The sequence below is a fragment of the Muscardinus avellanarius genome (assembly GCF_963383645.1).
Source record: "Muscardinus avellanarius genome assembly, chromosome: 3".
Taxonomy (NCBI): domain Eukaryota; kingdom Metazoa; phylum Chordata; class Mammalia; order Rodentia; family Gliridae; genus Muscardinus; species Muscardinus avellanarius.
The window spans coordinates 7,280,825-7,306,967 of record NC_137788.1 but is presented as its reverse complement, the minus strand read 5'-3'; the positions used below and the strand labels follow the sequence as shown (position 1 = coordinate 7,306,967).

Here is a 26,143-nt window from a genome sequence, read left to right as displayed (position 1 = left end):
GCCCTCCCTCCTCCCTCTGCTCCACAAGCCCCAGCCCGGCTCTGGTCTCCTGCCTGGTGCCCGTCAGGGACGCCACGCGCCCCTGTGGGCTGCACATGGGCCCACAGCTCTGCAGTGCGGGAGGGAGGGGCCTTTTCACGCCAGCAAAAAGAAAGACGAGACAGGGAGGCACAGTTCAGAGGTTGGTGGTTTTTTTTTTTTTTTTTTGCTTTTGTAAAGAAAAATAAGGTTGTGTTTTCTGTTTGAAACAAAACATAAGTAAAAGCCTGTCCCCGGCCCCGGGCTGCGAGTCCCGTGTGGAGCTTCCTCAGGGCCAGAGACCGAGGCCTCGGGGAACGGAGTTTGGTTTTGTTAGGCAAGAAACCAATGTAAAAACTCGACATACCCACTATACAAAGGGGGACCAAGGGCTGCCACCACCCGGGTTCGAGCCCCCTCTGGCAGCTGGATGCAGTCCTGACACCGTCCTGGCCCTGCGTGGGGGCAGTCCGGGTCGCAGCACCAGGAGCTCCCAGGACCAGGAGACAGGAGGGCGGCTGAGGCCGGAGCAGGCCTCCTTACCACATGTTAAAAAAAGTCCCATGAAGCACCCAGAGTTTAAGAAAACACGCCTGGTGGGAGCCCCAAGGCGCCTGCAAAACAGGTACAAAATAAAACTAAACTTTATCCCTGAATGAGAGCAAAGACCCTCCTCCTCCCCCATGCCCACCCCCCGCGAGCCCTGAATTCAGAGGCCTCCCCACGCGACAAACGCGAGGCCAGGGGTGGGGGGCCTCAACCCCAACCCCAACTCGCGCGGCCCCGCAGGGCGAGGTCCTCATCTCCCCAGAGGGGTGGTGCAGCCATGGCATGGGCCTGGCAGACAGCGGAGGTGGGGACCAACGGCAGTGGGGCCAGAAGGCCGGCGGAGGTGGCCTGAGAGACAAGAGGCCGCGTGGAATCCGGGTGGGGACAGTGGGGCCCCGCAGGGCGGGCCTGGGAAAGTGGGTGAAGGGCCCTGGTGCTCTCAGCCTGACGGGGCTGCTCCTGGAGGTCGCCAGAGGCCCCAGAACAGGGCTGCGCAGGGGAGGAGAGGCTGAGGGGAGGGGCCGCTGAGAGCCCCGGAGCCACCCGCCCTCCCTTGGGGCAGCCCAGGGCCGTCTCTCCAGGGGATCCCAGACCCCCCCACTCCAGGGGCCTGCCTCAGGACTACAGTAGGCGACGTGACTAGCTGGCGGTGGGCAGGCGCCGGCTCCCGCTGCAGTTACAGTAGTCCTGGTGCTCCCGCCGGGCAGGGAGCGGATCTGAGGCTCGGGCACCGGCCAGGAACCTGTGGCTTCGTGGTCAGAGCGTCAGCACCAAACACCACCGACGTTAGCCAGGGTGGTGGCAGGTGAGGCAAGCAGTGTCCCCTGGACAGGAACTCACAATCTGGAGGTCGGGAGGCTGAGGCCAGTGGTGGTGGAGGCCCGGCAGTCAGCGCAGGCTCTGGTACAGGTAGGCCGAGGTGAAGAGGGCGTTGGCGGCCAAGCTCACAGCTAGAAGGCCCCGTACCAGGGAGGGGCTGAAGCGCCCTGCGGGAGCACACCAGACACAGCGGTGTGGGTGAAGCCGGGCGTGGTGGTGCACGCTTAGAGTCCCAGTACTTGGGAGGCTGAGACAGGAGGATCGGAGGCTCAAAACCAGTCCCAGCAACTTAGGTTGTCACAATTAGTGAGACCTCGTTTCCAAATAAAAAGTAAAACTGGCCTGGGGTGTAGCTCAAAAGTAGAAGGCCCCTGGAATAAATTCCTAGCAACGCAACGCGCGCACGCACACACACACACACACACACACACACACACACACACACACACACACACACGTATAAACCAGCCATGGTGGCACATAATTCCAGTACTTGGGAGAGGCTGAGACAGGAAGATTGCGGTTTGTGGACAGCCTCAACTACTTAGTGAGGCCCTCTGCAACTTAGTGAGACCAGGTTTCAAAATAAAAGATAAGCCGGGTGTGGTGGCGTGTGCTTGTAATGCCCGCGCTTGGGAGGCAGAGACAGGAGGATCGCGCAGGTTCGAAGCCAGCCGCGCGCGCTGGCTTAGGAGACCCTGTTTCCAAAAAAAAAGTAAAAATAGGTCTGGGAGTGTAGCCCGGAGGTAGAAGGGCTTCCAGGAACCCCAGTACCACAAAAAAAAAAAAAAAAAAAAAAAAAAAAAGGCTGGGGTGTAGCTCAGAGGAAGAATGCTTGAGTTCCATCCCCAGACCCACAAAATAAAGAAATATAAATAAAGGATAAAAAAAATAGGTCTGGGGTGTAGCTTGGAGGTAGAATATCCCTGGGTTCAACCCCTAGTACTGCAAAAAAAAATAATAATAATAATAATGGTGTGGGTGGGTCATCCTGTAGGGAACAGCACCCCAACTCTCCAGAGGGGGCAGTTTATGGGGCCTCCAGGGAATCCCCGAGGGTTGGCTGGGCCCACATAGTCTCCCTTCACCAAAGGCTGCCCCAGCATGAGAGACCTCTCAGCCTGTGGGGGTAACCAGGCCACGTGTGTGTGTGTGTATTACTGGGAAATGAACCCAGGGCATTCTACCTCTGAGCTGTACCCCTGGCCCTTTTTATGTTTTTAAAACAAGGTCTCACTAGGTTGCTGAGAGGCTCACTAAATAGCTGAGGCTGGTTTTGAACCTGTGATCCTCCTACCTCAGCCTCCCAAGTACTGGGATTACAGGCATGTGCCACCATGCCTGGCTAGCCATTTCACAGACAAGGAAACAGGGCTGGGGCTGAGGCCCAGGTATGGCTGGCCTCGAACCCGGGACCCTGCCACTGTCTCGTGAGTGCTGGGTCACAGGCGTGCGCCTCCACACCTGTGCCAGGCCTGCTCTCCCTACCCATCAGCGCACCTCTGTGCCTGGCCGTCCCCCTCCCTCCCGGGGTGCAGACCTTTCCAGGCGGCGGCCTCCTCCGAGTAGCCTCTGGTGGTGGTGTCCACCACGCAGGTGGACGACTGTGATGAGTCATCCTCTCTCTTGATGGAGCGGCTGCTGCAGGCACTGCCTCTGTCCGGCATCTCTGCAGAGAGAAGGGCATGCGTCTCAGTGGGCGCGCAGCCCGCCCCAGAGGTGGCGTGGTCCTCGGGAGCGACCCTGCTCCTCTCCGGCCAGTGCGAGGGGTCCTCGGCTGCAGCCTGCTGAGCCCCTGGCTGTGCAGCTGAGGTGGAGGTCGCTGGCTTTGAGCGAGAGCAGTGAATACATGCCGACAGGCCCCAGCGCAGCCCAGCGCCGGGGACCTCGGCCTAGTCAGCTTCAGTCAGATATGCCATTGTTAACCCAGGGGCATTCTACCTCCCAGCTCCACCCCCTGCCCTAGTTTTATTCATTATTATTATTTTTTTTTTTTGTGTGTGTGTGTGGTACTGGGGGTGGAACCCAGGGGCTTTCCACCTCTGGGGTATACTCCCAAACCTATTTTGTATTTTTATTTGGAAACAGGGTCTCACTAAGTTGCTGAGAGCCTCACTAAGTAGCTGAGGCTGGCTTCGAACCTGTGCAAGCCTCCTGTCTCAGCCTCCCAAGCGCTGGAAGACAAGCGTGCGCCACCACGCCCGGCTTTATTCTTTATTTGGAAACAGGGTCTCACCGAGTTGCAGAGGGCCTCATGAAGTAGCTGAGGCTGTCTGCAAACTGCAATCCTCCTGTCTCAGCCTCCCAAAGGCTGGCATTACAAGCGTGCCCACCATGCCTAGCTCTTCTCCCAGCTCTGAAACAGGGTCTTGCTAGGTTGCTGAGACTGGCCTTAAACCTGAGACCCTCCTGTCTCAGCCTCACTAGTGCTGGTACTACAGGTATGCACTGTCACGCCTACCAAAGTTTTAGATTTAAAAGGATCCCAAATTAAAAAAAATTTTTTTCTTTTTGTGGTGCTGGGGATCAAATCCAGGGGCTTGTACACACTAAGAAGTATTCTACTCCCGCACGGGACCCCGAGCCCCTTTAACTTTTATCAAAGTTTTCAGGGCCGGTCACGACTGTCTCAGCCTCCCAAGTACGGGATTACAGGCCCGTGTGAAAGCATGTGGTAGCTTTTATTTTTATTATTAATATATTACATAATTCTATGTTATGCTATATATAATTATATATATATAGCTACACCCAGCCCTATTTTTATTCTTTAATATAATTATATAAATACAATTACATATAATTATGTAAACATAATTATATGGATATTATTATACATATAATTATATATATTTTTTGGTACTAGAGATTGAACCCAGGGGCATTCTACCTCTGAGCTACACCCCAACCGTGTGTGTGTGTGTGTGTGTGTGTGTGTGTGTGTGTATAAATATATACATATATATATATGTGTGTGTGTGTATATATATATATATATATATATATTTTTTTTTTTTTTTTTTGGTGTGTGTGTGTGGTACTGGGGATGAAACCCTTCTACCTCCGGGCTATATACTCCCAGACCTATTTTATATTTTTATTTGGAAACAGGGTCTCTTAAACCAGCGCGGCTGGCTTCGAACCTGCGCGATCCTCCTGTCCCTGCCTCCCAAGTGCAGGGATTACAAGTGTGCGCCACCACGCCGGCTTATATATATACATTTTGTGTGTGTGGTACTGGAGATAGAACCCAGGGGCATTCTACTTCCGAGCTACACCCCCAGCCCTATTTTTCTTTTTAGTCTGTCTGTCTGTCTATGGTACTGGGGGTGGAACCCAGGGGTTATCTATCTCCGGGCTATATTCCCAGACATATTTTATACTTTATTTGGAAACATGGTTTCATTAAGTTGCTGAGAGCCTAAGTAGCTGAGGCTGGCTTCGAACCTGTGCGATCCTCCTGTCTCAGCCTCCAAAACGCTGGGATTGCAAGCGTGCGCCACCACGCCCAGCCCTAGTTTATTTTTTGAAACAGGGCCTCACTGGGTTGTGAAGGATCTCACTAAACAGCTGTCCGCCAACCGTGATCCTCTGGTCTCCGCCTCCTGAATGCTGGGATTACAAGCGTGCGCCACCATACGCGGCTCCCCCAACCCTATTTTATTTTTATTTTGAAACAGAGTCTCGCTAGGTTGCTGAGAGTTTCACTACCTGCTGAGGCTGTCCTCAAACCTGCGATCCTCCTGTCTCAGCCTCCCAAGTGCTGGGATTATAAGCATGCGCCACCACGCCCGGCTTATTATTATTCTTTTTCAGTGGTGCTGGCGATGGAACCTAGGGCTTTTGCGTGCTAAGCGAGTGTTGTACCACTGAGCTACACGAGACCATTTAAGCAAAACAAAAACATCGGTGTCCAGAGACAGCCTGACAGTGGGTCAGGCCTGATGGGTCCCAGAGAACGGCAGACCCTGGAGTCAACCACAAAACAAAAGTCAAACCAAGCAGTACAGGGCACTGCTGCGGGGCTCAAGGTCACCAGAGCCTGGAGGGGTCTGGGGCCGAGGCCGTGCCCGAAGCCGCAGCACCGATGGCCGGAGATGGCCTCTGGGCCGCTGGGCGCAGGTGGTCCCGGTCTCCGCCCAGAGCGCTGCGTACCTGCAGTGTGCTTCGCGTCCCCCACGGGCTGCCTCTGGGGAGGCTGGGGAGCCTCCATGTTGAAGAGGCTGCCGTTGTGCGGGGAGTGCTCTTCCGAGCCGCTGGGGGTGCTGGGGGTGCCCCCGGGGGGCGACGGGAACAGCAGCAGCTTCTGCCCCTTCAGGTTGAGCCGGGCGGGGCTGATGAGGGGCCTGCGGTGGCGCAGGGAGCTGCAGCCCGAGGCCACCGAGCCGGCCACGGAGGGCGCTGGTGACGAGGGGCAGCTCCGGGCCAGCAGAGAGAAGTAACCTGCGGAGGGAGGGTGACAGGGAGCCTCCAGGCGCCGCCCCGGCCGCCACGCACCACTTGGTCCTGGTGCTTCTCCTTCTTAACCCAGGAGACGGCAGAGCCGGGGAGGGCGGGGAGCCTCGGCCATGCCCCTGCCCTCGCTCAGCTGAGTGCAGTCTAGGAAGAACAAACGCGGGCCTGACTGGCTCCCATCCCGACAGTCATCGCCCCCGCTTCCCCCGAAGGAAACCGAGGCGCGGTGTTCAGTCTCGCTCAGGACAGCCGGGCCCCAGGGCTCGACCACGCTGCTCTTGGGCCCCGGCCCCACCTGCCAGGAGCAGCGTCTGGCCCCGTTCTTGGGTCTCTTTCTCCTTACCTGAGAGAGGACCCTCCCCAGGTCGAGACCCGCGGGATGGCGGGCGGCTCCCACTGAACAGGTACCCCGAGTCTGGAGAGAGAGAGCAGCGCTGAGAGCGCCGGCCTGCGGGCCACGGCTTCTCCCGGCCCGTGTTCGGCCGGAACGCGGCCTTCCATTCACCACACACGCTCACGACCCCCACTAGGCCCGGGCCCCGGGCACATCCACCTCGTCTCCTTCTGTCCAGATGAGGCTGCTGTCAAGCCCCCGGGACCCCCGTGAACCCCACGGCCCCACTCTCCTGTCCCGGCCTGCCCCGGGGCGCTGAGCCCTGCCTCTTCCTAAAGCAGGCGCACCTGGGGTGGGGCCCACGGCCGGTGCCTCGTCTTCTCCCGAGGACCCATGGGAGAACTGAATGTGGAAAGACCCAGAAAATGCCTCGGAACTCTGCAGGGTCAGAGTGCAGAGGTCACAGTGCACCGCAGGCCCCCTCCAGATCAGCCCGTGTGCCTGGGGAGGGGTGGGCACAGGTCTCAAGCGTGCCAATCAGCGTCCCCCAGAACCGGGTTGGGGTGCTGAACAAGGACACAGGGTTGAGAGGTGCAGCAGAGCGCAGAGGAGCCGAGAGCGGGTGATGGAGGCCAGGCGCCTGAGCTCTGGGCCTGCAGGCTCCAGGTGCTGGGGCCAAAGACCCCTGGCGCCGGAGACCCTGGAATCCCACCCAGCACCACACACTTGGGCCAGAACTCCGCTGACACGGCGGGACGGCGCTGAGCCCTCGCCGGGGGACGCTGGCTGTGCTCGCGGGTGGGAGCCTCCCCAGGGCTCGAGGCGGAAGCCCCTCGCTCCAGCACCCCCGGCACAGTCCGCTCTCTGACCCTAGAGACTGCCCGGGGACAGAGAGACACTGCTGGGCAGGGAAGAACAGGCCTTCCTGTGGGCTTCAGGCACCAGGGAAGGGCTGTGCGCTAACCGCGCAGCAGGAGAGGCCTCTGCTGTTATGGGGGGCCCCCGTCCCCCAAAACACCAGCAGCCACTTCTGCTGAGCAGCCTGGTTTAGGTGCCTGGCGGGCTGGCCGTTCTCCCTTCATCCAACCACGGCCCAGAGGCACAATACCCCATTTTATTTGACATTCCTTTCCTTTGTTTTTGGTACCGAGGGTTGAACACTAGCACGTTCTACCTACAGGCTACACCTCCAGCCCTTTTTATTTTTTCTTTTGCAACAAGTTCTTGCTAAGTTGTGAGGATCTTGTTAAGTTGTTGAGGCTGGCCTCGAGCCTGCAATCCTCCTGTGTCAGCCTCCTAAGTACTGGGATTGCGGGTGTGCACCACGAGTCCGGCACATTTTACTTAGTTAATTAATTCATTAATTTATGTACTAGGGATTGAACCCATGGGCATTCTATCTCTGAGCTACACCCCCAGACTTATTTAAGTCACTGAGGATCTACCTTAGTTGTTAATGTTGGTCCTAAACCCGCAATCCTCCAGTCTCATTGTCCCAGGTACTGAGGTTACAGGTGTGAGCCACCACACCTGGCACATTTTTTTTTTTTTTTCAGTACTGGGGATGGAACCAGGAGCATTCTACCTCTGAGCTAAACTCCCTGCCCTATATCTTATTCTTTATTTTGAATCAGGGTCTCACTGAGTTGCAGAGGGCCTCGCTAAGTAGCTGAGGCTGGACGTGAACCTGTGGTCCTCCTGTCTCAGCCTCCCGAATGCTGGGATGACAAGCGTGCATCACCACGCCCGGCTTCATCTTTTATTTTTTGAAGAACCAATCAAGAGGCGGCTTTTCCTACAGTCGGCACCCCTCTCCTACAAGATGGCCATCAAAGGCTCTGACAAGGTCTGGCCTGGGAGCCCACGGCCTCTCTCCTGACCTTTGGCCCACCCCCACAGTGAGCCCCTCACCAGGTCCCAGCTCCTCAGGGAGCTCCAGAAAACAGTCCCAGCTACTGGGCCCAGGTCCCCATGCTGGGACATTCTTCACCAAGAGCCCGCAGAGGGCCCGCCAGGACCCAGGGCTGTGCCGCACCCTTGCTGCGTGAGCACTGCCTGCCTCTACGTCCCCAGCCTTGTGCAAGCCTGACACCCAGCACAGCCCAGGAACAGCCGCGGTGGGCAGGCTCTCCCCCCCAGGTGTCTGGCCCACATTTAGTTCCATGGGAGTATCTGGGGCCCAGGTATCTGCGCTAACAGCAACCACACTGCTTCCCTGAAGGTCTTGAACCAAGTTTCCCACTCGGCTCAAAGGCTGTCCCCACCAAGGGCCTGTCCCCGCGGCAGGGCGGCCCCAAATGCGGCTCTAGCAGCGGTGGGCCTTGGGCAAGTCGCCTTGTTAAGCAGCTTTTTGGTTGCTGTGACCAAAGTACCCAACAAGGCCTTAGGGGAGGAAAGGCTGAGCGGGCCTCGGTTCCAGAGGCTCAGCCCACAGCCGGCCGCCTCCAAGGTGTGGTGGGGAAAAGCTACTCGGCTCGCAGCAACCAGGGAGCAGAGAGAGCGAGTGAGGAGGAGACCAGGGACAGGGAGCCCCCCGGTCACGACCTCAGCGGCCTGCCTCCAGTTACCACCCAGATCATCAGCCCATGCGTGGGTCAGCCCCGGGTGACTTTGGAACCATGATTCAAGGATCTCACCTTGGGTATTTTTTTTCTTTTTCCTCTTTTTGCAGTACTGGGGATGGAACCCAGGGGCATTCTACTTCCATGCTACACCCCCAGCTCTCTGTTTTTTTTTTATTCTTTATTTTGAAACAGGGTCTCACTGAGTTGCAGTAGGCCTCGCTAAGTAGCTGAGGCTGTCTGAGAACCGTGATTCTCCGGTCTCAGCTTCCCGAGTGCTGGATTACAAGTGGCTCTGACCCCCAATGTTTCTGCACTGTCAAAGAACGCGCTTTTCTAGGGGGATACCCTGTATCTAAAACATCTATCAGCCAGGTGTAGTGGCACAAGCTTGTAATCTTAGCATTTGGGAGGCTGAGACAGGAGCCTCAGCTACTTAGTGAGGCCCCTTGCAACTCAGTGAGACCCTGTTTCAAAATAAAGATTAAGAGCCGGGCGTGGTGGCGCACACTTATAATCCTAGCATTTGGGAGGCTGAGACAGGACAATCCGGTTCGTAGCCAGCCTCAGCTACTTAGTGAGGCCCTTTGCAACTCAGGGAGACCCTGTTTCAAAATAATAAATAAATAAAAAAAAATAGGGCTGGGGGTGTAGCGCAAAGATAGAATGTGCCTGGGTTCCATCCCCAGTACCGCAAGAAAAAAAAAAACATCGTATCACCCGAGGAAACTGGGGCGCAGAGGCGGGGCAGTCCCTGCCTGGCGGAGTTGTCGAGGGACTTAAGTGACACCCTGACTGCACATTACCCAGCCTGGCGATAAAACTCATTAACGAGCACCCGGGTTAGCCACAACGGACCCGCGTTCCGCCGCAAGGCTCCCCCAGCACTCAGAGAGCCAGGCCAACCCAGATGGCTTCCCAAGGCGAGCAGGGTCATCAGACACCGGGGCTCCTGAGCGTGTCAACCTGATCAGCGGACGGCCGACTCCTACACGATATGGCTGGGAGCGTCCCTCGACACAGGGACAGGCCTTGGCTCCATGGGTGGACCTCGGTGGATCCCCTTGGGGCTCGTGGTCCCATCCCCAAGGACTCAGAACAGCGGTGGTAAGAGCAGAAGGACACCCAGCGGGCACTCGCATTTCCTGAGATCGGGTGTCTGCCGCCCTCCTGAGCACCTTAAGGACGTCATCTAACCCTCACAGGTGCATACCACTCCCAGCCCAGTGTCGGGGCCGAAAGAGAGGCTGAGCGTGGCCCTGTCCCTTGGCTCACCGGGCCTGAGCCCAGCTCTAACCACTCTGCAGCACGGCCTCGCCTCGTCCTGGCCAGACCCCATCCCTGCTGTCCCGGCCCGCTCCTGCCCATGCGGCTTACCTGCCCGGGTCAGAGACGGGATGGTTCCCAGTGAGAGGGCCCGGCTGAGACGGCCAGGCAGCGAGGAGGGCGAGGCCTGGCGGGGCGACCGGAACAGCTGCTGGCTGGTGAGCGGCAGGAAGCCAGGCGGGGTGGGAATGAACAGGGCCGGCGAGGAGCCCGTGACGCCGGGGCAGGGCATGGTCAGGCTGGGGCTGGAGGGGAAAAGGCCAGCCGAGTCTCCTGGGAAGGACCTGCAAGGGCCCGTTGGGCACAGAGAGAGGGAGAGAGTGAGCCCGGGAGGTTCGGCAGCCTCTGCACAGCGGGGCCGTGCCCTTCCCCAGGTGCGAGGTGGGCCCGAGTGGGGGTCCTTGAGGAAGCGTGCGTTAGTGGAAGCAGAGGAGTCGTCCATCCGCGCTGTTAGGAGCTGGTGGCTGGGAGGTGCCGGCTCGACCCACCCGCCCCACATGCTCCCTCCGACCCCTCGGCTCACAGCAAACTAACTCTACTACGAGTCTCGGCCTTAAAGTGACACTGTCGCCCTCGCCCGCTTCATGCCGGGCCCTCGCCCCGAAACAGAGATGCCGGGCCGGCCCTGTGCTGCGGGATGGGGCTCGTGGCCCGGGCCTCCCTGTTCTGTGTCCAAAGACTCCTAATGCGGCAGCCAAGCAGAGATGCCCTGGGTGGCTGTCTTGGTGGGCACGGACCTGCAAGTCCCCCTGTGCCCTGTCTCGGGTCCTGCCCCTGCTCTCCGGCTCTGCAGACACTGGACTGCTCTCAGGCCCCTGGTGGCAGAGGGGAAGGCAGCCAGACCTTGTATCCCCAAACGAGGCCCTTCTGGGGTGCACACCAAACCCGAGCTTAGCCAAGACCCATACGTGGCTGCAAGACTGCCTGAATGACAGGGGACAGTGTCTCTTTAACCTGAGAACGGTACAAATCACACAAGACCCGTGGCCCCAGGCCAGAAGGTCAACCATGCTTCCAATTAAGGCCCCCGATTACAAAGAGAGAGGGACAGAGGCAATTAATACATTAGTCTGCCATCTGGACGGAGCTCTGAGCATCCAGCCTTACCTCAGTGCCAAGGGACAAAAGGGCCCAGTGGACCATGTGGATGGACAGGCCAGCGTGGGCCCGTGGCGAGCTGGGGCTGGCTAACGCACCGTGCCGTCGCAACCGAGCGCTTGGGGGCCTTGCTAGCCCCACTCTGCACCACCCCTCTGCCCAGAAATGTTTCCACCCCCTCTGGCCCTTTGAGAAGTTTTTAAGCACAGAGCCAGCTCTCAGCGTCCTAGAGAATCATGTGACCTCCTGATCTCTAGCAAAGACTCAGGAGGCCACCTGCACCTTCACAGCCACCGGTGGGGCCCAGGTTTGGGCGACAGGGAAATCGACTGGGCCCCAGGAGGGCCCTGCGGGGGGTGGGAGGCGCCCTGGCTCCGCTGCGGGCCGACTGATGCCCACCTCCTTGCCCCGCCACTCCAGGGAGGGCTCTGTCGCTTAACAGACAAGATTCACGGGCTGGGGGTGTAGCTCAGGGCTCAGCATGCGGGAGTCCTGGTATCAAAAAGGAGGGAAAAAATAGAAAAGAAAAAGGTTTTGTGTTCTCAGCTTAGGATCATAACACCATTTGACAGGCAGCGCGGGGGCAGGGTGTGCAGCCCACGGGCACTTGCTCTGTCATGCGAGCGGGTGGGAAGAGCAGGTTATGGGCCCTGCGGGGAGTCCTGGGGCGGCCAGGCAGCGGCAGGGTGTGGCCCAGGATCCTCCAGCAGGTGGCACCAGGAGCCCAGGGCAACTAGAGTTAGCAGCCCTTGGGCGCGGCGTGGAGTGGGGATGCGGCAGAGGGCTCTGGGGTGGCCAGTCGGGATCAGGTTCCTGGCTCAAGGGCCGGTACATACCCACTCCCTGGCCTTCCTTGACTTGGGGCCACCCCCTGGTTAAGGCGGAGAATCCCCACTTCAGCCCTGGTCTGCTGCTGATTTTGGTGCAGCGTTTTGAAGAGGTAGGTGCCGTGAGGTCTGCTCTCCTCTGCTGGGATAAGAGGTAACGCCACTGGACAAGTGGAGCCAGGAGAGCACCAGGTGAGGCCCCAGTTGGGCCTGGCTCTGGACCAGGGTCCCCGAGGAGCACCCTCCCGTCTGAGCCCCGGCGCTGTCAGAGCTGCAAGGGCTCCAAGGCTCACGCCCCCCAGACAGAGCCCGGGATCCAGTCCGTGCGTCCCCGCAGCTGGTTGCTGGGGAGGGCCCAAGGCTGCGCTCACGTCTGACACCGAGGGCGCCGCCTGGTCTTCTCTGGCCAGCCCAGCAGGCGCAGGAGACTGGTTTAAGTGGTTTATTGGGATGGGGAAAGTCCGATGCTGTGAGCGAGGAGCCACCTGGTGCCATCGCCAAGTTTCCAGCACGGCTCCCGCCCAGACTTCTGGTGATAGGTCTGCGCCCCAAACACGGCCCGCCCCGCCGCCCCAGCCCTGCACACAGGCCCTTCTGAAGGAGCGTGAAAGAAAAAAGAAAAAAGACATGGCACCTGGCGCCAGCCGGAAATAGCAGGGCCCGGGAGGCATTTATTGGAAACATAGCAATCGAAGCGTCACATCCATGGCCAGAGTGAGTTACAGTGATCGGGGGTCGCTAGACAGTCATCCACGGTTCTACTACACAAGACAGGCAAGACCCGGCACCAGCGCAGACTGAGAGGAAACGGCCCCTGCTGGGCAGGGAAGGGCGGGGCAGGCAGGGCCGGCTGAGGGATCATGGAGGGTGGTCCTGGCGGTGCAGGGCAAGTGTGACCGGGAGTCTGCTCGGCCCCAGCTGGGGGCTGCAGATGAGAGTGGAGCTGGCCGCGTCTACCTCCCCTGCGTCTCAGGGAAGGTCACTCCGACTTGGGATGGTCTGACGGTGGACCCCAGGCAACCACCCACAATCCTGGGCGCCTGCGCTTCCTCAGCTGTTGCCAAGAACACCACAAGGTGCTGGCACCTTCCCCAGGTAACAAAGATTAAGGACAGTTAAATTAAAAAAATCACACAAAGCTCTAGAAAGGTCAGAAATCCTTACCCTGACTGTCTTTCCATACCACCAGAGGGCAGGAAGACGTCTGCAAGCAGAATCCTGGCCCCAGAGCTGGCTTGGGTTATTATAAATAATTTAATTTAAATACACACACACACAGATGTCCTGCTCCTACCCTATGCCAAGAATGCAGAAGTGAGCACCACACTGTCAGCTTCCTCAAAGCAGCGGCTCAGCGGCACACGAGCGCCCGCGGCCGACCCAGCCCCCTGCCGCCGCCGCTTCCTTCCTGGGCTGCTCTTCAGGGTGAGGGGCGGATGGGCCGCTGGGCGGGGGGGTTACCGCCCCCCACGTCTTTTCAGAGGGGCTTTTCATGTCACCCAGCACACGGAGGAGGACGCTGAGCACGGGCCCCGCTGAAGCCACAGGGCTCGCCAGGCCACAAGGCCTCCCGCGCCACCTGGGCTGAGCAGGCTGACACCTATCATGGAGGCTAGAGAATGGGCGAATGGGTGGCCCCTCGGGACCTCAAACACAGCAGGCACAACGGTGAGGCCTGGCACCTCTCCTGAGCTGCCCACGGAGTGCCGCGGAGCAGCGGACCAGCCACCTCTGCCTGGCATCCTGCTATCTGCCCCCTCGGGCTGGGCGGGAGGTGGCCCTGGGCGGGCTGTGACCCCAGGCACGTGCAATCCACTTCTCCCTCGGGGCTGACACAGAGGAGGGACAAAGGCCACATCAGAGGGTCTTATCCTGGCCTGGAGGGTGTGTGTGGCCTACTGGGGGTCCCCAGAGGCCACTGCCGGGTGGGGCACAGCCTTGGACCTAGACCTGAGGCTGAGATCTTCCTGTAAACCTGGACAGCAGTCCTCAGGCACCAAGGCTGGCAAGGCCCAGTCAGGACCCAGCATGTTAAGAACGAGCAGCCCCTTGGGGGGCGGGGGGGGGGGGCTCTTTGGGCAGTAGCCCTGCATCACAGAGGGAGAAGGCGGAGGTCCCGCGCACCTCTCACCCGAGCAGCCGGCGGAGGCTCAGCCCTGCATGAGCTGTCACTGCAGCCTGTGTATGCCGGGCCTGACTGTGTATGCCTATCTGAGCTTTCCAGGGCACACGGAAGCCGGGCCATGGCGCACTCGGGTCCTGCCCTCTCTGGCCAGCAAGCTCCAGGCCAGCTGCATGGGTGGGGGAAAGAGAGGCCCAGGGGCGCAGGGGAGCCCTTCTACTGGGCCCACAAGAATGCCCTGTGACCAGCTGCGAGGAAAGCAGGCTGCCTAGCGCCGCCACACCGGCAGCCCCACCGTCTGTCAGAAGGGAGCTGATTAAGCACCAGAGCCATGGATTTCCTCCCGCCTGTCCTGGGAAGGCACTTGCCTCACAAATCACGGTCAAGGCCAGATTAGGCCCAAACAACCGCACCGGCCTCTCCTGGGGAAGGAGGCAGTGGGATTCTGTGGCCTTGGGTGGGTGGCCCGCCTGAGAGGCAGCCCAGCTCAGCAGGACGGGGCAGCCCAAGCGAGGGGTCTGTAGGGACAAGGTGGTGGCGCCTCTGGCCCCACTCACCCTGCTGAGCAGGCTCAGCACACAGCCTCGGTCTCGGGCCTGTGCCAGGGCCTCAATCCACACCCGCGCCCCGTGGAGCCGGTGGGCAAAGGCTGTGGCTAAGCGGGGCCTGCAGCCAGCAGGAAGATGCGCGGGTTGCCGGGCTGTGACAGGGCCTTAGCTGTGCTGGGGCCGGGGGGAAGAGCGTGTCAGCGGGGTGCTGGACCAGCACTGGGGGCTCCAGGCTGGGGGTGCAAGTGCGGCAGTGAGATAGACAAGACCAAGCGGGGCCTGCTCCAGGCGGGCCGAGCCCCAGGCCTGTCTGTCCTCCCCCCGCAGTCACGGCTGCTTCTCTGACCTTCGGGGCCGGAACCTCCGCGGGCCGGTTGCTTTCCTCGTGGCCACGGCTGCCGTGAAGCCGACCAGGCAGCACAGGGACGTGGTGCTGAACTTGAGGGTGTCCAGCCAGCCGGGCGAGGCGGCCTGCAGGTACTGCTCGGCCAGGTGCAGCCCCAGCAGCAGGGCCCACAGGCAGGCGGAAAAGGCGTCGATCCTTCGGAGCCTGCGGGAACAGCGGAGCCATGAGCTTGGGGCAGGACCGGCCACCTCCGCCCTCGCCGGCTGAGCAGGCCTGTGCAGCGGCCCCCGGGGCTTCCTTCAGCCGCCCTGGGGTGTGTGTGCAGGCACAGCGCTCCCTCGAGCCTGCACTGCTCAGGGACGGGAGAGGCCACGGCACCTCACCTGAGCCTCACAGCACACAGGTGGCGATAATCGGCCGACTCTGCGGACGGGTGTGAGGCGGAGAAGGGGCTGCGCCCAGCTCCGTGGGTGCACGGTGGGGCTGCCCCCTTGGTCCCTGGAGAGCAGGGGCTGAGTCCCGTCCAGCCACAGGTGGAGCTCCACCCGTCCACCCAGGGCTGTGGGCCAACAGGGCCTCTGGGTTCCTCTCCCCAGGCAGCAATGCCACGTGCAGACCCCCGCCCGCCCACCCGCGTCCCCATCCCACACACACCTGATGCGGCCGGCCAGCAGCATGGCCAGCAGGCAGGTGAGCAGGCCCAGCGCCACGACGCCCATCTGGTGGCTCTGCCCAAATGCCCAGGCCTCCAGCAGCTTCTCCGCTATGTGCTCAGGCAGCGGCCCCAGCAGCTGTCGCCAGCCCTCGGCCCCAGGGGCGGCACCACTGTCTGGTGGGGCCGAGCCATTGCCATCGGGTGGCAGAGCTGGCGGCAGGGCGGCCCCGGGGGTGAAGGGCTCGCTGGGGCCATACAGCGCGGTGGTCAGCAGGAAGGCGCAGGCCAGGAAGGCCAGAGTGCGGAGCAGGATGACCTGGACCGGGGCCTTCGCCGAGGAGGAGAAACTCTGAGAGGGAGGAGGAGAGGTCAGCAAGATGCCGCAGCCACCCGTGCCCACGGGACCCACTGAAGAGCCCGCCGCTGGATGCATCGCACAGGCGCCCTGCTCCACCCCCTGGGTTCCGGCCTCCTCGCCCCAAAGGTCTGTGCCGGGAGGTACACTCACCTTTCGTGTGTGTGTGACACTGGGAAAAGGACCCAGGGGTCTCCTGCCTCCCACTATACTCTCAGCCCTATTTTATCTTTTATCTGGAAACAGGGTCTTGCTAAATTTCCAAGAGCTTCACTAAGTTGCTGAGGCTCACTGTGAACCTGCAACTCTCCTGTCTCCGCCTCCCAAGTACTGGGATTACAGGCGTGCCACCACACCGGGCCACTCACTTTTTTTTTTTTTTTTTGCGGTGCTGGGGATGGAACCCAGAGGCAGTCAACTCTGAGCTACACCCCCAGCCCTATTTTTTATTCTTTATTTGAAACAGGGTCTCACTGAGTTGCAAAGGGCCTCACTAAGTAGCTGAGGCTGGCCTCGAACCTCAATCCTCCTGTCTCAGCCTCCTGAGTGCTGGGATGACAAGCGTGCGCCACCGCACCCAGCCTCACTCTCCTTTTAAAGAACCCTTTTCCACACCGAGGTGGCCTTACTCCTCCAAGCAAGTTTCCAATCATGTTGTCAAATCCGCACCAAGAATCCCTACTGTGCGTTTAACTGGCTGCGATGAATGTGCAGATACCTGACAGAGCTACACTAAAGACAGCCAGGAGCCGCTCAGTGTGGGAGCAAGGGGACGAGAAGAAGCAAAGGTCCGAGGACAGAGTGCACCTGCGGTCCCGCAGGACAGCGCTGGCACGGCCACGTGGACCGGGCACATCTCGGGACAGCAGGGGGTGAGCGGCGTTCACTTCCTGCAATAGTTTGGATCTAGAATGTCCCTGGCACTCATGGAAACGGGGCAGCCATGCTGGAGGCGGGCTGGACTGCCAAGGAGGCCCCGGGGCGGTCTTGGGATCACTACTGGCCCCCCTCCCGCTCTCCCTCTCTCTCTTCCAACCGCCATCTCCTGAGTTCTGCACACCTGGCTGGAACCTCTAAAATCTCCAAAATTTGTGAGCAAATAAATCTTCCTTCCTCAAAGTCGTGTGGTCAGTTGTTTTGGACCACTGCAGTTAGAATGCTGACCGAGACACTTGATCTGCTTGCTGCTACACAGGATTTTAAATTGTTATTATTATTATTTTTTGCCATTCAGGGGATGTAACAGAAAACCTTCTGCATGCTAGGCAAAAAAAAAAAAAAAAAGCCTCTACCACTGAGCTATACCTCGAGTCTCTGATTGCTTAAATAACCAAGATACCCTATTAACTAAGTACGGTGCTCAAAATGAGTAGTTTTTAGTTGGGCTTGGAGGCACATAATTGGGAGGCTGAGACAGGAGGATCGCAGGTTCACGGCCGGCCTCAGCTACTTACTGAGACCCTTTATAACTTGGACTGTTTCCAAATAAAATGTCACATAGGTCTGGGGGTTTAGCTAGAAAATAAAAGTCCCTCTCCGAAAAAATTAGTCATTTTTGCAATATTCCTGGGTTCGTTTCTCAGCCAACCTGAGTCACGGCCCAAGACTACAGAAGGCAGGCTGCCAGGAGGACCACATGCAACGGTGCTGGGAAGGTGCTCAGGGGCAGCAGGGCAGCCCAGAACCCATGCTTGGGCATGGAGACAGACAACGCATCCTGCTTATTCATCTTAGGAACGCCCACCCAGCTGGTGAGAGAGGCTTGGGGGCAGGGTGGGAGCGCAGCCCCACGGGACAGTTTGCCCAGAACTGAGGTCCAGCCCACTGGAAGGAGTTTCTCGCCCAAAGCCACGACCTCGGAAGCCCGTGGACGCTCGGCTCAGACCTGCACGTGGGCCTGCTCGGCTTCCCGGCGCCTGAGCTGGTGGCTCAGCAGCAGGGCGCGCAGCTGGCGGTTCTGGAGCCTGATGTAGCACTCGACGGCAGCCTGGCACGGCCGGCACAGCTTGTACATCTGCTCCAGGTGGTGTCGGTATGCCTCGATCTCCTCGTCGTACCTGCCCTGCAGGGGGCAGAGGCCTGGAGTCTGGGGGTGCCCGAGCGCCCTGTCGGCTTTCCGGGTGGGACCAGGGCTCAGGTCCAGGTCCTGCCTCTCACAAGGTCGACTATGGGCACGTCCCACATTCTGGACGGCTCTGCCCTCTGCCACTGTGAGTGGCGATGCCAGCTCCCATGAGTGAGGGACAGCACAGGGCGCGTGGGGCTGGCCAGGAGGGGCGGTGCTGACTGCTCTGTGGCTCTAGGAGCGTGAGCGCAGGCCAGGAGCTCGGACAGGCTTCCTGCCTCCCACCCGCTTCCTGGCTTGAGCCCCTCGAAGGTGAGGCGCTGCAGAGTTCAGCTCTGAGCTGCTGCTGTTGCTGCCCTGGGCAGAGAGAAACCAGGATCAGGGCCTTCCTTCCCCTCGAGCGTGATGGTCTCAAAGATACCAGAAAGTTGCTCCCTGGCCCGGGCCTTAGTGGAAACCAAAGGGTTTTCTGAGTTTCTGGGATACCCGTCCAGGTCAAGTCCCGGCCCTAGCACCCTCAGAGACATCTCTGTACTGGGCCTTAGTGGAAACCAAAGGGTTTTCTGAGTTTCTGGGTATCCAGGTCAAGTCCCGGTCCTAGCACCCCCAGAGACATCTCTGTACTGGGCCTTAGTGGAAACCAAAGGGTTTTCTGAGTTCCTGGGATACCCATCCAGGTCAAGTCCCGGCCCTAGCACCCCCAGAGACACCTCTGTACACCAATGAGTCAGTCTCTCCTGGCCAGAGCGGTTAGCAGTCCGGTTTCTAGCAGGGACCGGGTAAAACAGAAAGAACAGCTGGCGCCAGGCCCCCCTGTCTTGGTCTGCAGACCGCCGCCGCCCCCTGCCTGGCCGCCGCCCCCTGCCTGGCCGCCGCCCCTGCTCTCCTCCCCCTCCCCCAGGGCTGGCCCAGGAGAGCCAGTGCTCTGGGCCTCAGCGAGCATCTGCACCTGAAGCCACAGAAGCCCCAGCTGTGGTCTGGGGTGGACGGACAGGCAGGGAGCTGGGTAATAGGACTCCTGGGTCCCAGAGGACCAGGGAAGCAAAGCCCCCGTGCGGCCCGACTCCTAATGCCAAGATTCTCAGCAACACCTAGTTCCTTCCTTTCCCAGAGCCGGAAGCTTGCTCCGCCAGCTCTCAGAACTACCCAGGCTAGAATAGAGAAATCCGCTCTGGGTTCCACCCCCACCCCCAGGGCAGGATGGACCTAGACGGATGAGTCCCACAGGGCCCGGGCCCGAGCTAGAGTCCAAGGCCCTAGTCCTCCTGCGAGAGCAGTCCCCGGGGTCTCCACGGTGCCCCTAGGCTTGGCGCACACACAGCAGTGAGCACGGGACACGGGAGAGGACAAAGCCAGCTCCGGTTAGGAGACGCCGTGCGGCCGGAGCACGCGGCAGGGCGCCCTGTCCGCCGCGGGGCTCACCTCCTCCCGCGGCGAGAAGGCGGCCAGCTGCTTGATCTTGGTGGTCTGGTGGTGGTTGCACCGCCGGCACAGCAGGACCTGGCTGCTCACCCACTGCTGCTGCTGCTGCTGCGTGGGGTCTCGTGGGCTGGGCACGCTGCTCACCACGTGGTTCAGGTGCTCCAGGTACTGGGCAGGGATTGGCTTGTTGTAGTCGCCATTCTGGGGGAAGAGGGTGGGCCTCCTGGTCACACACAGAAGCCCGAGGGGGCAGGTGCCGAGGGCCAAACCCCACAGCCCGCAGGCTGGGCAGGGTCCGGGCTGCCTCCCGCAGGGCAGGGCCCGTGGCTCTCAGAACCCAGGCTGCCTGCCCTGTGAAGCTCCACCGAGGCTCACACACTGTGCCGGCCCGGCAGCTGAGCAGTCTATATGCTGCCTGCCACGTCAACGCGAGCCACGGACACAGAGCTGCAGAGCTGAGCGCGCACCCCACGCCGCCACCTGTAGTGGGAGACGTCAGATATATATCACCCCGGCTCCCGAGCCTGGCTCCTCCTCAATCCAGGACGACAGGGAGGCGTTAGCAGACGAGACACGTAGGCATCGTCTGAGGAGCACTGACGTGCCCACCGGCCCCTGGCCCGCACCTCCTGGAAGCCGTTGTACTGCTCGCAGTGGGGACAGTCCCAGCAGTTGCGGTTCCCGTAGGGCACCAGCGTGTCCTGGTTGCAGAACCAGCAGTTGACTATCGTGTGCGACGGCTTCACCCTGCGGACCAAGGACAGTGGAGTCAGCCGGGAAGATCTCAAGATGCGAGATCTCTGACCACCAAACCCCACCATGGCCTCTGGGCAAGGGTGAAGAAAGCGGGATTCCAGGCCCTGGAGGAGGAAGCCGGGGCCCGGGAGGAGCGCCACTGGCCGTGCTGCGGTCCGCCCAGGAGCCCAGCTGACAGCAGCTGGAGGAGGCAGGAGGAACTCACCAGATCCGCAGGATCCAGTGCAGCCATGCGGGGGTCCAGGGCCCCCAGCCCCCAAAGTCTTGAGGCTCAGACATGGCAGCAGTAGGCCCAAGGCCAGCCAGGCCAAGGACCCTGCTCAGGATGGCCCTCCTCCACGAACTCTCCTTCCCAGGCTACGGAAATGGTGTTCCAGAGCGAAGGGAGACTCCGCACTTCCAGAAAAGTCCCCGGAGCGTGAGAGCAGAGGCCAAGGGGCGGGGAGAGTGACAGCTGCTGGGCCAGGCCAGCCTCCTCGTGAGGGGACAAGGGCAGGCCCAGTGGCCTCGCTGGCCACACATGTGGCGACAGGTGGGGGCTGCAGGATAATCCAGGTCCAGACACTGGGGATCTGTGCTCTGGGCCCCATCTGCCTTGCTGGCTGTGGGGAACCATGTGGTGGGGGGACAGCAACTGAAACAATAACCCCCAGGCCCAGAATCCAGGGAGGTGGCTGCTGAGCCCTGGGGTCCTAGCCTGGTCCCCACAAAGAGCAGCCCTGCAGTCCAGACAGCACAGCCCTCTGGCCTTATCACCCTGGGAAAGGAGGTGGGTGGAGATGCCCGGGCGTGCCCAGGGCTCCCCCAGGCGGCCAGGGTGCAGTGCTGTAAGATACCAAGCGCTGTGACACTAGGGGCCAGTTCTGTCCCCGCCTGGTCCGCCTCTGTCAACCAAGGGCAAATGAAGGGAGTCCTCTTATCACCGGGGCCTGAACCTCTCTGTCACGGGCCTGTTCTCAGGACACACTTGGCCGAGGGCCACTGACACAGAGGGTGGCCAGCATGCCCCAGTGCAGGGCAAAGCCCTCACACTGACCACAGGGACAACCACGTCTTGTCACCAGCACAGGGCGGCAGGCACAGCCAGGAGACAGCACACTGGGCAGGGTGGCCTGGCCTGGACACTGGCCACAGCCTCCAGAGGGGGTTGGCCTCCCTCCAGAACCACCACTACATCTCCGCACTGGTCAAACAGGATGCTGAGTCCCTGCCCCAGAGAGCTGTCAGGGACAGGAGGAGAGGATGCGGGGGAGCCTGATCCCGGAAGGTGATCTGCACCCGGCACAGCGGTGGGAACGACAGCCCAGAGGCCACCAGCACTGGGGTGTGGAAGCCCAGTCGGCCTGGTACTCCGGGGACTTAAGCCCTGACTCTGGTAATTTGTTAACCTGCCCTAGGCCTCTGTGTATGGGGGCAGGTCCTGGGGGCTGCTGGCCGGCAGAATGACCTCTCATCTGGCCCCCAGGCCTGTGTGAACCCCTGCGCCTGCCCTGGGGAGCGATGACATGGGTGTGGCTGCGGCCAGGGTGCCTGTGAGGAAGCCCCTCCCGCCCCAGGAAGCCGCGTTTCCACTGCGTCTCCAGCTCCATGGCTAGGGAAGTGGCTCCTCACTTCCAGAAGAGAGGACAGGGGGCTGCTCCTCCTAGGCAGCTGCTCATCTCCAAGGGAGGGACGTGCGTGTGTGCTGGGGGCAGAGCAGCTGTGCCTGCCCCGGCCAGGTGGGATCTGCGGGCCAGCTCTGACAGGTGTGTGGGCGGGGCACGGGGCAGCAGGCTGGACCCTCAGGTCCCTCCCACAGTGCTTAAGCGTCAGGCACAGGCTGAACGTACAGCGCCTACTGTGCGCCAGGCCCCAGGCTCGGTCTACCACTGCCCAGCCTAAGGTGGCAGCGGCCACACCAGCCCCACGTGGCTGCTGCTCAGGGAAGTTCTCCCCAAGTTTCCCTCATAAGCCCCTTGGCTCACATCCCTCCCCTAGGCATCAACCTCTGGCCTTGGCTCCAGGACCAAGCACACTGGGTGGACAAGGTCTCAGGTGAAGAACGCTCTGTAACAGGTAGGAGAGGAAGGCGCCGGGGGAGGACAGCTCAGCCTGTGGCCTGTCTTGGGCCGGGCTGCTTCAGGAGGTCACTCGGGGCCTCACAGTGGATGGAGAGAGGGTCTGGACCCCACTCTCCCAGCTCCTGTCACCTCGATGCCCAGCTCTGGGGACAACAGGGGGCCTGAGAAAGCTGGGGTGGGCGGCCCCTTGGAGGAGGCAAGGGCAGCTACTTGCTCAGCACACTCCTCTGCCCAGGAGAAAGCCGAACACGGGCCCCTGGCGTGCATCGCTATGTGAGCCCCGATCTCGGCGCGCTGAGAACCGAGCGCTCCCCAGACACTCTGCAGATGGGGGCTTGCTCTCGAGTGGGTCCAAAACTCGAATCCGGAATCAGGAGAGGGTGCGCCCTGCGCCGTACCATGCAGACACCAAATGCGACTCCAGTCACTGACCTGGGGGGCTCCGAGCCCCGGGAAGAGCACGGCCTTCCCAAGGGGAAGGACTTCCCAAGGACTGTCTGAGAGGGCCAAACTCACTTCCTTCAGGGGCCCAGGAAGAGGATGGCTTCCCAGGCGGCGCCTCCTGGGCTTCAACCACCCTGGCACCAAATGCAACCCAGCACTACCAGGACCCCAGAGGCCTCCAGGCATCCAGCTCCCGCCTCAAAGCAAAGCGCACTGAAGTCCACATCGGCAGCACCAGGACAGAGACCTCACATCTACACGCTGGAGAGACCTGGCCTGGGGCGGGCTCACCCCGCTCCCCGGTTCACCAAGCAACGCGCGAGGCACGCAGAGATGCACGGAGGAGCGCCACGCTCCACCTGGGCCCCGGCACAACTCCGCCGGCAGCTGGCAGCACGTGCCGCAAGAGCAGCCGACATGCAGAGCATCTGCTGCTGCCCGAAGGGTGGGTGCGTTCAGAGCAGGGCGACGGCAGAGGACGGGGACACACGAGGGCGGGCACTCGGCGCGGCACCCGCTCGGCTCAGGCAGGCAGTGGTGGGAAGAGAGGGGCCTGCATCCTCTTCATCACCAAACATGGGCCAAATACGTACCAACGGATGCTGCTGGGGACCCGAGTGGAACGTGATGGGGGCAGACGTGCTTACAGAGGCCAAGCCCCAGGTGCACGGGAAGAGCAACGAGGCTCCCCAGAGAGCAGAGCCAGGGCTGGGGAGCCGCGGGCCATAGAGGCTGCCTGCACAGAGGGTGAGCAAGCCCGGGGAGGCGTAACTCGGCAGAGGAGCAGCCGGAGTGCGCGGCGAGCTCCCGGCGCGTGGGGAGGGTGGCAGCTGCGATGTGGGCGTGAGGCAGGGCTCTGCCACTTACAGCTGGGTGGTGCAGGGCAGGAGAATGGGCCTCTCCAGGACTGAGCATCCTCTTCCTTAAAACAGAGAAAAAGGCAGGACGCCCCCCACGGGAGCGGCACTGGTTCACACCATTACCAATACTCAGAGCCAGAAGACTCCCAGTGGGGGCAGCCGTGGCAGACCCAACTGGGCTCTAGGGGGACGTCAGGGAAGCGGCCGCCTCCTGGGCACTGTGGCCTGCCTTCAAGCCCTGGGGAAGGCTGGCCTGGAGAGTGGCAGGAGGGTGCTCTCCTCGGGCCACCTTCCTGCCTCTGCCATCCCTGTGCTGAGCCTGCAGACACCCACCCCGCCAAGTTGCCTTCCAAAAACAACTCTCCTGGCCTGTCCTCCCCAGGACCATTCCAGCCTCCACTCCTGTGGCCAGAGCCAAAACTTCCTCACTGTCATGGCGTCCTCCGTGGAGGGCACAGCTGCTTGCTGGACTTGTCTTGCTCCCAAAGTGTGACAGTGGCCAACTTCTGACCTCCAGGTAAAACCCAGTGCCCAAAGGGAGCGTCCTGAGGTCCGGTCCGTCTCTGCCCAGTTAACGCCAACGGTCCCAACAGTACAATGCAACCCCATGAACGGATTTCTGGGCACCCTCCCTCCTGGCTCCCCCTGCAGTCGGCCCGCTGGTCACCAAAACGCTGGACTCTTGTCTCTAGCACAGTGAAGCTGTGGCCGGCAGGCCAGGAAGGGGAGACAGGACACCTGAGATCAGTCGGCAGGAGACCCACGAGCGCACAGCACAGGGAGTAAGTCCCAGGCACACGCAGCCACTAAAGCCCAGCGGGCCCGAGCTAGCTCTGCCACACCCCCATCCTGGGCCATGGAGACTACCAGCCAGGGGCACCTGGCTCTGACCCGCTCTGAGGCCAGTAGGCTCTGGGAATCTGAGCAAACCGCTTCAGCTCCCCGAGTATAAAACACTGGCGAGGACCAGCTGGGCCTGCAGCCCCCGCTATGTTCCAGAAATTGGACAGGAATAATGGCCATGTGGACTTGGGGTGAGGGCCCCTTGAGTCATGGGCACCCTCCTCCTCCACCAGGAGCCTCTGTGACTCACCCAGCCCCGCTCCTTTTCACCCCTCTCCCCTCAGAGAAGCAGGGGTGGAAGGGGGCGCTGCCACTTGCTGGGCAGGGACTGGCCAGTCCCCCTGCCCCTTCACCCGGGATCTGAGCTTCCAGCACCCCTTGGAAGATCTCACACCCTGTGCCAGGCGAAGGCAGAGCAGGTGGGCAACCAGTGGACGCCCCTTAGGCCCTGCTCAATCCTACGCCCAACCACGGACGTGGACAGGCCGGGCCAGGCGCGAATGTGGGGGTCCGCGTGACCTCTGACCCCAGCCGCGCGGGCTGGGGCCGGCATGCCGGCTCCAACGCGGAGCCTCCGTCGCTCCCGCGTCTCGGGGCGCAGGGTGCCCCTGAAGGCCGAGCCCGCGTGCTCGGGGCGGGCGCCGCTCCCCTCCCCGCCGCGCCGGCCCGGAGGCCGCCAGGGGGCGGGGCTCGGCGGAGGAGCCCGCGGGCCGGCGGGCCGCGTGGGGCGGCGCACTCACCTGCGCGCGATCCGGTAGAGCAGCACGCCGGCCGCGGCGCACGCCGTGACCCCCAGGCCGCCGGCCAGGCCGGCCGTGGGGCAGCGGGCCAGCAGCACGCTCACTCCCTCCATGGCGCGGGCCGGGGCCGGGGCCGGGGCGCGGCGGCGGCGCGCCTGCTCGCCGTGACCTTCGGCGCTTTGTAGCCGGCGCGGGCCCGCCCCCTGACTCGGCGCGCTCCCGCCGCACAGCCAATGGCGGCGCGCGGCGGCCGGGGGGCGGGGCTCGGCGGCGCGCGGCGGCCGGGGGGCGGGGCTCCGGCGGCGGCGCGCTCGGGGGCGGGGCTCGGCGGCAGCGCGCGCGGGCTCGGGGGGCGGGGCTCCGGCGGCGGCGCGCGCGGGCTCGGGGGCGGGGCTCGGCGGCGGCGCGCGCGGGCTCGGGGGCGGGGCTCGGCGGCGGCGCGCGCGGGCTCGGGGGCGGGGCTCGGCGGCGGCGCGCGCGGGCTCGGGCGCGCCCCCCGGCGGCGGGAGGCGGAGGCGGCGCCGGCCGCGAGCGGAGCACCCCCGCTCCCGCTCGCCGCGTCTCCCCGCGTCTGGCCAAGCCCCGCCTGCGCGCTCGGGGAAGCCTCTGAAGCCAAGATTAAAAATGAGCTTGTACAGCCGGGCGCGGTGGCGCACGCTCGTCATCCCAGCCCTCGGGAGGCTGAGACCGGAGGATCTCGGTTCGAGGCCAGCCTCAGCTACTTAGGCCCTCTGCAACTCAGTGAGACCCGGTTTCAAAATAAAGAATAAAAAATAGGGTAGGGGGTGTAGGTCGGAGGTCGAATGCCCCTGGGTTCCATCCCCAGACCCGCAAAAAGAAAACAAAATTAGCTTGTACAAACCCAGCCGTGCGGCGAGGGGGAGGCTGAGCTGCGGACTAGAGCGCGGCACGGAGGGCGAGCCGGCGGCCCTGCAGAGCC

General features: G+C 61.7%; 1 protein-coding gene across 3 annotated transcripts; it reads right to left on the bottom strand.

The window, feature by feature from the left end:
• Positions 1 to 1,455: 1,455 nt before the first annotated feature.
• TMEM201 (transmembrane protein 201) lies at positions 1,456 to 25,316 on the bottom strand (the record flags this gene model as incomplete). 3 transcript variants are annotated; one of them, XM_080691811.1, is made up of 11 exons in its annotated part: positions 1,456 to 1,553; positions 2,927 to 3,055; positions 5,542 to 5,829; positions 6,185 to 6,256; positions 10,114 to 10,346; positions 15,004 to 15,207; positions 15,658 to 16,007; positions 17,899 to 18,075; positions 19,501 to 19,701; positions 20,127 to 20,283; positions 25,204 to 25,316. In XM_080691811.1, 11 exons carry the CDS (start codon positions 25,314 to 25,316, stop codon positions 1,456 to 1,458), a joined length of 2,022 nt encoding a protein of 673 aa, XP_080547937.1. The 3 variants fall into 3 exon arrangements, with proteins under 3 accessions (XP_080547937.1, XP_080547938.1, XP_080547939.1); XM_080691812.1 differs by having other exon boundaries at positions 20,127 to 20,247; XM_080691813.1 differs by having other exon boundaries at positions 5,542 to 5,787; positions 20,127 to 20,247.
• Positions 25,317 to 26,143: the final 827 nt, after the last annotated feature.